The sequence below is a fragment of the Chlamydotis macqueenii genome, chromosome 5 (assembly GCF_036417535.1).
Source record: "Chlamydotis macqueenii isolate bChlMac1 chromosome 5, bChlMac1.mat, whole genome shotgun sequence".
NCBI lineage: Eukaryota > Metazoa > Chordata > Aves > Otidiformes > Otididae > Chlamydotis > Chlamydotis macqueenii.
This window is the reverse complement of record NC_141560.1, coordinates 50,892,082-50,904,488: the sequence shown is the minus strand read 5'-3', so window position 1 is coordinate 50,904,488 and position 12,407 is coordinate 50,892,082. Positions and strand designations below refer to the sequence as shown.

The 12,407-nt window shown below is 41.2% G+C and overlaps 1 protein-coding gene across 1 annotated transcript in view; it reads right to left on the bottom strand.

Annotated features, from left to right (window-relative positions):
• The window catches only part of TRPM5 (transient receptor potential cation channel subfamily M member 5), a 44,074-nt gene that overhangs the window by 17,812 nt on the left and 13,855 nt on the right, over positions 1–12,407 (bottom strand). The window contains exons 8-14 of the mRNA XM_086748725.1: positions 11,584–11,702; positions 10,621–10,968; positions 7,680–7,811; positions 6,361–6,484; positions 4,199–4,344; positions 3,330–3,442; positions 1,811–1,906 (exon numbers count right to left, since the gene is read on the bottom strand). Of these exons, the coding sequence (XP_086604851.1) occupies positions 1,811–1,906; positions 3,330–3,442; positions 4,199–4,344; positions 6,361–6,484; positions 7,680–7,811; positions 10,621–10,968; positions 11,584–11,702 (1,078 nt within the window). The remainder of the gene's footprint in view (positions 1–1,810; positions 1,907–3,329; positions 3,443–4,198; positions 4,345–6,360; positions 6,485–7,679; positions 7,812–10,620; positions 10,969–11,583; positions 11,703–12,407) is intronic.

The window sequence follows — 12,407 nt, the reverse complement described above, 5'->3', positions numbered from 1 at the left end:
ACAACTGTAAGCACTGGCATCTTCCCCTTTATGATTAAATTAGAGTGAATTGCAGAAAAAGTAATATAGAAGCCTTTTAGCAAAAAGAGTTGACCTCATAAATCATTTATTAAGGTAGTCTTTGACTATTGTGGAATTATGCAAGTATTTTGGTAACTGAAGGGAAATTTGAGCTGTACATCTACAGTTATTTGTGCTGTGTTTTGGAACATGAAGTGCTATCTTTTGGTAATGGGAATTATCCTGTGCAGAAAATGCAAGTTCCCTGTATTTGATAGCAATCTGATCTTAGTGTGAGGTTTTGTTTCCACATAAATTGCTCTCCTGTGTAAGCTGGGGATGTTACTGGATCTTTAATTTTGTGATTCTGACTCTGAGAGGTGTGATCTCTAAGGAAGGATGTTTACATTTTCCATTTCACCTCACAAAAAGTAAACTGGTTTTTCATTTCCCCTGACGTTCTTGCTAATTATTAAATACATCTGTTAAAAGGAAAAGTTTCTCCTCACAGCCATTCTTCTATGTGCCTGATTCTGTACTACCTCTCAATTTATGATATCATAAGAAACGTTTCCATGGTAACAGGCTAATATCCTAAACAGATCATTGCAGCTTTACTGTAAGATGCTGAAATAGATCTGGGAGGGAGAGAGCCTCTTTGTTAAGAGGCTAAGATAATAAATTTGTTAAATTGCTAAGATAATAGCAATTGGAACACACAACGTAGTGACCAAACCACACTTCACTGAGGATATGGAAGTGCTTTATGACATTGCTTACAAATAGCTCCCAAGAGGCAGATGCTTTTACACCTATTTTGTAGGTTAGGGAGGGAAAGAGAAGAAGTAATGATTTTCTCCAATATACCGGCAGTTAAATGCCAGAGGTAAAAATAGAACCTCATAACTTGGACGTGGTCCAGCGCTTCATACTGTGGATGATTCTTCCTCGCTACCATTGTTCACATATTTCAGAAGTTCTCTTTAAATCATCGAAAAGCACATGCTTAATACAAGTGGCCATTTAACACTATTTAACATTAAGAGGACTTTGTGCTAACCAAGTCTTCCTATCCTGACTTAAGTCTTTGTGGCCTCCCAGGTTTTGGTGATGAGTGTGTGGCAGAGGTATAGGGTGGGTTTCAGATGTTCTGAATCACAGGTCTATGAATGACCACAAGGAACTGACAAAATTGTTGTGCTCGGTTACCCATTTTTGTAATGCTCCCTCTAAATCATGTTTTTTGTTGTACTTCAGGTTCCTCAGGGCCCATATTTTAAAATATAAATTGAAAGCACTAGAACGGTGGGAAGCTGACTTAATGTAAAATTCTCAGGTGCTGATGTTTGCAAGTACTTCTGTTGCTGCCCTTGTAAGAAAGTATGTAGTGATGCACTCAAATAATGTAAGGATTTGCTGAGAACCTTCTTTCTGCTCAGCTCAGTAATCCCACAGGGGCTTAGTTCCTAAATCCAATGTATATCAGCCATCACAAGCTGAAGGGAATCTCAGAAAATGCTTTCTGATTCCCCCCATATTAAGCAGACTCCTTGTTCTGGAGAAATTACCTGTGCAGAACAAGTAAAGCTGTGTCTCCTTAAAACAGTGATATATCCCTGTTTATTTTCTCTATTCCTTTTAGAGAGCAACAACAGTAGTAATCAGAGGCCACAGCACATTCTAAGGAGTAATGACTTTCATGGTCCTTCAGCTGCTCCTTAGATCAGTAGCTGGTCACTAATCCACAAGAAGTGTCCTGTTCTTTGACTGCTGTCACAAAAGTTATATTAACTACTGGTTTTAAACTTACCTATCTTCTTCCTTGGAAAAAAACAGAGTCATCTCTGTATCTAAACTGCCCAGCTCTCTGAATGGCTCTGGCTCATTCTTTGATTGTTTTTCCTCACTGTAAGGAAATAAACTCATTAGCTGAAAGATGACGGTTAGCAATTTTTCACTACTAAATTGGCATTCATACAGGACTGCTGACACCTACTTTTCTCAGACTTGCTCCACTGAGGAGCTATCAAATAATGTGCAATGCTTACCTCTGCAAATTCTGTTTATTTATAAGAAGGCTGAAGTCACCCACTACATTCAGAGAAGTGATAATTGGCATGCTTCACAAAAATGGAGCAGGATGCTCAATTTCCTCAAATTACTTAGGATTTGAGCAGAAATAAACCCCTCAGTCAGTCCTAGAAGACAATACCCCAGTGCTCCATTCCTAGTTACTCTCAGTAGCAATTAGGAGAAGAAATGTCAGAAGCAGCAGGGAACATGGTATCAATGCTTGCGTTTCCAGGGAAAGGAGGCAAAAAATGTCCTCAACAGAACAAATTTGTAAGGGCTTACTTTTTATTATGAAACATAATTTAAACCTTTCCATGAAAACTTCGCCAAAATTTCACATTAAATTCCTTGAATTTGTCAATCTGGCAGCCACTATGACAAGAAGGCCATATTTAGTGATATTGGCAGAAGGAAAGTCTTAAGTCAGCAGTGCTAAACAAGTTTTCCTCTTGCTTTTTAAGTAGTTTAACTGTTAAGAAACATCTGTTTCATAATAGCATGCCATTCAATCATGACAATTCTGTTGATTTGTATATGATTCTCACAATATTATGAGGTTTTCTTAAAGTTCCTATTCCTGGATTCTTATGACTGCTTGAGCATCTTGGCTGCCTTTTTTTTTTTTTTTCTTTTCTGTTTGGTTTGATTTATTTTTAAGAAAGCCAAGATTCTAGCCATCTACACTGTGACAGAAAGAAAACTACAAACTCCAAAGCTATGCCTGCAGAAGACTGACAAAGAGATCTCGTAAGACATTGAATTTTAAAATCTTAATTGATTTCATATCAGTCCTGTGTTTTTAAGCTTGACTTATGGCTAGCAAGGCTTGTTTGTGGCTGATAATACTGCTTTATGATGGCTCTTTTTCTGTATAAGATACTGAGGTTTGAACCAGCATCGCCCAGTCTAGAAATAGATGGTGCTATACCTGGAGATATTCTACACATTACTGTGTAGAATCTGGAGCTGACAGAATTCCAACAGGCTTTTCTGTGGACTTCGCGAAATAGAAGTGATCTGTGTGAAACCATGGCATTAACCTTTCAAGTATTAGAATAGGCCCTAGCACAGGACACACAAATCACTCTGTCCCATAGAAAATGGATTTGGTTAAAAACAGTGCAGTCCTTCTGCTGACACTCTGAGGGATATTACTGTTTTTATCACTTAGGTGAGAAATTTTGAGTCTCGATATTTTCTGTGGCTTATTTTTCATCCCTTCCTTATCTCTTGGACCCAAATAGCTATGTTTGTACCTGAATGCTATTAAGTTTGTGTAGATTAGGAAAGGACACCAGAATCCACAGATTAACTTCAGGATCTGTGTGCTTGTAGACATGTCTCCCCACCATATATTTGTCAGGAAGGCCTGAAAGTCAAGAAAACAAGCGATGGCTTTAATATCACAAAAACATACATGCAGATAAAGTGCATCTATGTTCTGTGGCTCCTAAAACAGTGAATGACCTGGAAACCCAAAAAGCAGGCACAGCTTCAGAGCAAACAGGTACTCTGCACATCCTTCTGCAGATGTTGAGTATGCAGAGAGTTACGAAGAGGACAGTGGAAAGAACACCAAGTCAAGTGGAATTCAGCAACATCTGTAGTATTAAGAAAGGGCAAGTCAGGCACTGGGAGCTAAAAGCACCATCATTCTTAATTTAACGTTGTGTATGTGGAGAGAACTGAGGTTGTGAGGGCAAAACTAAATAGTAATTTGATTTATCAGTGAGCTCTTTGTTGAATCTGTAACCTCACATCTTGGAGCAGCTTCATTTTGCCTCAGGGAGATTTAAAGTGCTTTCCTGATGCCTCTCTGTGAGCAAAGAAGGAAGGAAAGCACAGGATGGAATAAGAGCTAAACCTTCTCCTCGGTGCACTGGTCTGCGGGCCAACTGGATGAAAGGGAGGGGAAAAGGGGAACTGTGTTGCTTTGTCAAGGATGCAGTATAATGTCCTCTTCGTATGGTGTTAGGGAGAGGGAAGAGTCTCCTCTGAATTAAGTGTCTTAGGCGAACACCTTTCATGGGGCTGTTCAGTTGCTCTGCTATCCTCTTCTGTGTCCAACATCATGCCTAAAGGCCCTGGGGGCAGAGATGGTGAGGGAAGGGTCTGTAAAACTTACCTGGACCCCGTCATGTGCAAAGAAGGACTTTGCATCTGCTTCTGTAGCCAGCTGAAGGCAGGTGGTTTTGCTCCAGTACTGATTTTTCCTCACCAACAGAGCAAATGCTCTCTCCTCACTGTTGTGGTAGCATTCAGTAAATAGTTCTGCCATATGAAGGAAACATAAACAAACAGATCTTGTAATTTAAAATAAAAATATGAATGTAAGGCAAGAGAGTGATGTGTGTAGGCTGCAGCAGCAAAGCCTGAGCACTGCCAGATGCTCCTGTTTGCACCAGAGACTTCTGGAAGACTGAACTAATTGAAAAGAGCCTGAGTGAGCTAAGGGAGGTGGGAGGCAGAGAGAAACGATGCTGGACACAAGAATAAATTGCTATGGCTTTATGCATGTGTGTACGTGTGTTGGGGCAGAAGGCAGATGAAATAGATTTGCCTTGGTGAAAAAAAAAATCACTGCAATTTTAAAATTCCCACTATTTGCAGAAAGGTATGGAGTAAATCTCAGTACCTCCCTCTCGCCTCTTTCTACCTGCATGCTCCCTTCACAGCCTGGGGCCTCTAACAGGTTTGGGTTTTGTGGGTTTGTTTTTTTTTTTTTTTCTGTTGTTGTTTGATCTGAGGAGAAGCTTTCCTTTCTCAGTTCTTCTACAGACAGCATAAGAAACTTCTTGGAAACATTTCAATATTTGTTACAGTTCCTCATCTGTGCTGCCTCACGTGGAGCTTTAGGCAACATCAAGCAAAACTGGATCTCCTGGGTGATCCTCTTACTCTTTGAAGGATGAGCTGCTACCCTGCCCCCACTCTCCAGAACATCTAAATAGAAGTAGCAGCTCAGCTTTGGCTTGTACCCCACAAATCCTTGGTTTTAAGGCATAGGTATGGGGCATAATATTAGACTTGGTAGAGTGTTGTGGCATATAGTTCCTTTTCCAGAGAAGCTGGTCCTGGAGCTCAGAAACTAGGAAAAACAGTCCAAAAGGTTTTCTCAGCAGACAAGATCTGACTTCTTGTGTCCGTTTCATTCTGCTGATTCACTTGATTATCTCAGCACCCTTCCTAGGCCAGCCTACACTTTGTTACACTGTGAGAGCTGGGGATCAAGGATCTAGTTCTCTTAAAATAAGCTGATATACAGACTTGTTTTGCAGGTGATGCAGTATTTACCATTCTCAAAGAATGTTCACTGTACTTGATATTGACAGTGTTATTCGGGCCAGAAATTAAAATTGAGGATCTGATCTAATACTCACCAAAGCCAAGGAGCAGACTTCTGTCTATTGAATTAGGCACTGTAATTCTACGACTAAATTACTTGAGCTCTGTGATTGTATGAAAACCTGATTTTTAATTTTTGTAAGTAATAATGGCTCTGTGAGAGCAGAGGAAAATGTGATCTGGGTATAAATACAGTAGCAATGTCTGTGTGAGCCTTCAGCTGCTTGATGCACTAGCTCTAAGGGGAGGGAAAGAGTACGTGCTGCATACTTTAAAGCCCGCTGTTCATAGCAGTGCTACCTTCAACTACGGATTAGATTGAAGTCAGATCAGCAGAGAAGCTTGTGTGCAGGCATCTGTTTGTGAACCAGGCAAAGGGGAGAGGGCTTGGCGCTGCGGATGCCTGAATGCTCACTGTTGCCGGGAGGGGTGGTCTGTCTGCTGCGAAGCTGGTCTGAGCCGTCACTGCAGTTTGGCAGCACAGTTATTCCACTTCTGGGTGAGGTAATCTCGAATTATTTTTAGCAATGAAGACAAGCCTTAAAACCTGTTGCTTTAGTGGCCCTCACAGAGCAAGCTTGATATTGCAGGAAAACCAGGCTGCTGTGAGCCTGGAAGTGTTTTGGTTATTCTATCTTGCCCGTCGCTGTAACACACCTGGTACTAAGGTCAGCCATTTAAAATACCAACATGCAGCAAGAGTAATTTCTTCCATGCATGCCAGGGGCCAGTCTTGGAACACTGATTTTTACAAAATGATTGGGTTTTAAATCCTTCTTCTGTCATATTTGAATGTTTGGGAGTGCCTGTGCTGCAAGGCTGCTAAATTATTCAAGACAGTTGACCTTTTACAACTGAATCAGTATTTTTTTCACTTGCTTGCCTTCCAATGGCAGTCACTTCTTAAATTTTTGATGCTGTTAAAAAGGTGCCAATACTTACCAACAGCGAGCTGCTCATACTTGGCCTCTTTCATCATATGTGCTACTTCGGTCTCAGTCTCCAGGCGGGACATCTCTTTAAGGATCTTGCAGGCTGCCAGAGCTGATGCTACACCCTCCTGACCCTGCAGAATTGAAAGGGGTGCTGCTGTTACCATACACTGGAGGGTATTTCTGAACTGGGGAGACTTCACTAAGGAAAACATCTAAAAAAATTTAAAAAAATAATTCATGCATGTCTCCCCTTTGAAGACTCTTCCCTCAAACACAGACTTGAAAGTCCAAAATGTCAATTGAAATGACAGTTTTGGTGATATTTGAGAATTGAAAACTACATATTGGTAGTTCTTGTGCCTTATAAGGCTGGAGACTTCTGGGTTTGACCTTAAAGGGGCTTGATTTTGGGTAGCAAAGACTGAAAGGAGCTGAATGCATTATGGAAATAGTGCAGAACAGTCTTGCAGTGCCAAGGTACCTCAAACACGGCTGCGCTGAGACTCTGCATGAGGGCATATGGGAATGGAGGGAGCACAGCTGGCAGAGGCACAAGAGGGGCACCCAGCAGAGAGACGTGCCTGCTGCTGACAGGGCTCCACAAACACTGCAAAGCACAGATGCCTCTGCGCACGCGCACACACCCCACGCTGGCTGAAGAGCTGGGCTGCAGTTTGTCCCTCCCGATGACTCCCCCGTGCCAGATGCAGCCATCTGGGAGCTGAGGGATGGAGCCTGATCGCCGTGTCTGGCTCTGGGGGGAGAGGGACGCTACGGCATCGTGCCACAGATGCACGAGACAGGGCCTTGGTTGTGGAGGGCTGTACAACAGGAGCTGATTATGCCAGCTTGAAGCTCAGCCTTGGAGAGCATGACGCTTTTGCTCCCTACACATACAGCACATAAGCTTAAGATGCTGGGTTGCAGCGTCATCCCTCCCGATCACGCTAGAACCCAAACAATTGACCTGTTGTAGAAGACACAAAACCCAAGCCTAAGAGCGGTGAGTCAGCAGCAGGAGGAGGGGGAGGAGGAGGAGGAGGAGGAGGAGGAGGAGGAGGAGGAGGTGGGGGGCCAGCTCTGCGGCTGGAGGTGATGGGCCATGTCTCAGGCCGTGCTGGCTTACACCTGCTGCTGCTCTGCCCTCCCGCTCTCAGGTCCTGCTGGCATGAGCCACACAGAGGTGAAAGGCCCTATAAATGCCACATCTCATATTTTAGAAACAAACCTTACCTGTCATTTGAGCTGCAAGGCTGAGCAAAAGACATCTCATATACTCAAAATACGCCAATATTTCACCTGAAGCAGCTACAGCTCGCAGCTTACCATAGCCCAGAAATAGTTTGCCATCTTGTGCCGGTTTTGAAGTACTGCCCATACAAACAAATCCCTCCAAGGATTTTCGCTTTTCTGGTTCATATCCAAGGGCTCAGGTAATCGCTTTGTATTCATTTTATCCTGAAATATGGTTTGTAGAAATTAAAACCTGCAGCCTCATTCCATGCAAATGACATGATCTAAGTGGCTCTTGGCCTGGCCAGCTACTTCATATTCTTTTGATTTTTCTTTTTATTTTCTGTAGGACTGAGAGGTAATTAGTACATTCTGTACTGAATCAAAGCACCCTTGTGTCCCCAACAGAACTCAATCTGTGTGAGAACGTTCCGGATGAAACCGTGACTCCATTGAAGTCAATGGTGAAGCTCTCACTGACTTTATTAAGGCCAGGGTTTTACCGCTGGTGTGTAATATCATACCAGACAAACCTGTCATTAACTGATCTGAGCTTGCCTTCAGTTATATTGGATTCTGCTCAGCTGCCACAGAGGACATGGTTTCAGAGAAAAGGGAACAAAAGGCATTTTATTTCAATAGAAATAAATCTCGCCAAGGCCTTGTACAGGACAAGAATAGAGTACGTCAATGCCCTCTTTTTAGCCTTTCCTTTGAGAAACCTCTCCCTCATGCAGGGAGTATTTTAAGTAGAACGCTGCTAATTCCTTTAGCATTTGATAAAAAACTCTCCAGAGGAAGTACGGCAACTTAGGTCAAGTTCTGTGTTTGAAGTATCTTTAAAAACTGTCTTTATTGTGTTAATTAGAAGGAGCTAAAGTGGATTTTTTTTTTTAATAAAACAAGTTTTTGTAAGGATATAGGTTTTTAATCACTTAAACTATGGCATTCTGTTCAAATTTATTTTAATGGCATCTTTGGGGGGTGTTCCTGTTTTTGTTTGAGGAGCTGTTGTTGTTGTTTTTCCCTTCACTTTGTAGTGAGCTATTTAATCAACTGAACTGCACTGAAAACCTTGCAGGAGACAAAGATATCCCAAAAGTCTTATCAATCTTTGCAACCACTATGTCCTAACTTGAAATAAGACACAAAATTTAGCAGCAGTGACACTGCCATCCCGGTACAGTGATACTCTTTCTGTTGCCAGTGGTAATGGGATGGCAGCCATGGGAAGAAGCTTTTAAAGGAAGAAAGCTCGTAACCAGTGTGATCTGGTATCCGAACTTACTTACAGCACTTGGCTTTAGCTCACTTACTGCCAAATCATAGAATCACAGAATGGTTTGAGTTGGAAGGGACCTTTAAAGGCCATCTAATCCAACCCCCTGCAAGAAGCAGGGACATCGCCAACCAGATCAGGTTGCTCAGAGCCTCATCCAACCTGGCCTTGAATGTTTCCAGGGACGGGGCATCCACCACCTCTCTGGGCAACCTGTTCCAGTGTTCCACCACCCTCATTGTAAATTTTTTTTTCCTAATATCTAATCTGAATCTACCTCCCTCTATTTTAAAACAATTACCCCTTGCCCTATTGTAACAGGCCCTACCAAAGTCCCTCAAAGGTAGGTGATATTTCAGGGGCAATTTTATTTTTTCTGTAAAATTTTTAAGTCTGGAGTCTGCTTAATGGCTTCAAAGGTATTGCCCCAAATAGTCTGTCCTTGTGAACAAAGAAACCCTGATTAGATTAAAACTTAGTTTTTCATACTACTGATTTAGCTAGGCTTTATCAAAGCAAAAGTGATTGAAGCTCTTCAGTGAGAATTTATTTTTTTAGTTTAAACAGTTTTAAGATGAAGCAGAACTTATAGAAACATAGAATGGTTAGGGTTGGAAGGGACCTTCAAAGGTCATCTAGTCCAACCCCCCTGCAAGGAGCAAGGACATCTTTGACTAGATCAGGTTGCTCAGAGCCTCATCCAAACTGGCCTTGAATGCAAATATTAAAAAGTTTAATTGTTTAGCTTCTCTTAAACTCTGATCTTAATGAAATTTCTCTATACCTCTCTATTTTGAAATCATGCAGACAAACTTACTTCCAATGCTTTTGCAAGAACTTGGGCACTTCTAAGCTTCAATGTTAAATACAGTATCGAAATGCAAAAATGATGATAACTCTGTTGCACAGTTGTGGACAGTGCACTGTAGACATTCCACAGTGGAACCCAGCACATGCTATCCTTGTCATGTGTTGGCCAGAGTGCTTGCCAGGGCCACTTCACACAATTGTTCTTATTTCTTGCTGTGTGTTACATCACTCAATAACAAGACTACAATGATCTCAAGAGAAATACCGTACACTGCACATTCTTGAATATCAAATCTACTACACAGTATAAATCTGTGAATAGTTTATGTACAGAGATTACCATATTAGACCTGAGATTGAAAATGGCCATCACCTGCTTTCTCCTAGAAAATACTGTCTTTCAAGTAGTTCTGCTTGAAGTTCTGTATGAGAAATGCAGACTGCTATTTTTATGTCTAATTACTCCTTAATAAACCTAGATCTATCTCTTCATATTCCCCATATGTCTATCATGGAATCTGTTCTTACACACGTGAGGCTAATAAGATCAAACTGCCACATGCAAGGTGCTAGAAAGAGGAATGGTCTGTGGAAGTTGCACTAGAAGTGTTAGAAATACCTGGGCCTCTGCAGATGATTAAACAGAGGCCATATCTTAGCAATAGTTCAAGGTACAGTAAAACCTTGCATAGAAACCCATGAGCAGGGGAGGAGAAAGAGGAATCACAAGCAGTCTATCTTAGAAATTCCTTTATTTTCCTTCTTAATTTTGAAATTTTAGCTGTAATAATAATGAGCTGAAAAAAAGGAATGAGAAACTGAAGTGACTGTTTCTCTCATCTTGCCTTTCCTTTCCTGCCCCACCCCCAAAGGCTAGATCTAGTTAAAATTTTTTAAATTCTAAATTGGAAGAAAGCAGGACTATGATGGAAAGTTGTAACTCACAGATTTCTTCTTGCCTCCATGTCTGATGTCTTGATAGAAACCTTTGCCTGCATCATGGAGAAAATCTTTGAGAACTCTGGAGACCTCACTGAGAGTGAAGACTGGGCAGATCTCCTGCTCCTTATGCTGTTGACCAGTGAGCCCTGCTAAGGTCAGCTTGCTTTCTTCATGTTTCTTCAGTAGAAGTTTGTAGAGGAGACATTTCTGAGAAATGGAACAGTAGAGTCTCTGCAGGCGACTGTATGTCAGGAATTCAGATATGTTAGCCCCATTGTCAATAAATAATTTCACAAATTCTGGTTTGTTGTTGACCAGAGCATCCATCATCACTTCCTCCAGGTCACAGGACTAGATTAATGAAGGGGGGAAAAAAAAGAAGTTTTTGGGGATAATCATGGATGGATAAGGGGGGAGGTAAATTTAACAGGAGGACATGCACATTTTGTCTTCCACAAGGTCAACAGTGGGTACAAGGAGAAAGAGAGGTTGAACTCTTATTTTCTCTACGACAAAATGTCTGTGTAAGCATTAGTGTTAAAATATCAACACAAATAGCGTGCTGCAGGAGTTGGGGTGATGTTAGGTACCCACGGCACTGGGTATTTATACAGGTGTTGGAAACAGTGACATTCTTCCTACCGTTTTCTAACAGTAATATCTGCATGCTGCTGTTGCTTTGTAAGCTCAGGTTTGTTTGCTTTAAAGATCTATACAAAAGGGGAGGGTAAGTTTCTTGCCCCTAAAGAGCTCAAGAAAGAGACCGTGGCCACTGAATTATTTCTTTGCCTTCAGCCATTATCAAATAGAGGACCAGAAGGACAAAAAACCTAAGGAACCATACTACCACTGCATAATCTCTTAGTGGAGAATGTGGGTAGTGTTAAAACCTGAAACCTTCTCTTCAGTGTCCTGTGCACATTGGATTGCACACTGATTGTCCTTTAAGGCAATAAAACCTGGTACCTTCCACTCCACGTCACCATTGAATATTTCACTTTTAGCTATGTCCACTCTATTCCAGGCCACTGCCAGCTTCAGTTCATCCAGATATTCCTGAGCCTCCTGACTGTGACTTTTACAGGCTGGCAAAAACAGGAAATGCAAATAAACTCAGTACTTTACACTTGTTACGTTTAATTTAAGACAGTATTCATAATTCAGTCAGCAATACAAGCTCTTCTTCAGCTATCACAGATCTGTGGGTTGCTTAACCAGGAACCCTTCACAGCATTTTTTTTCCTAACTTAAGAAATATTTGTATTAAATATTAAATTTTGCTAGCTGAATTCTCTATTAAAATATTAAGTGTAAATGTCTGTAGGGTTTTAAGAGAGACCCTGGCTTGCAAACAGTGAGGGACAGGACTGGCTATTGTTTTCGTCTTGATCAATTAGACACTCGAAATAGTGTGTCTTGTTTCCCCATGCTAAATTTAGGCTTACACAAACAATTAAATTAACACAAACTGAAATGCATGGCAAAGTAACTAATGTCTTCTTTCAGAAGAGACAATGAAGATTTCTTATAGGAGAAATTGATTGTTTCTGGAACTAAGGCAGTTAACATCTATTTGGAAGAACTGCTCCAGTGTATTTCACTTCTATAACCTCTACTACTAAGAGAAGCAAGTAGTGAAATAAAGGAGTGATTAAAATAGTACTACACAATAGTATGAGATTAAAAAGCAAACACTAGTTTAAAGCAAAGTTACAGGAGCTATGGTAACTGCCACAGTTAATTTGTCAATAAGCAAGGGGAAGAACTCTACATCAGAAATTAAATCTGAT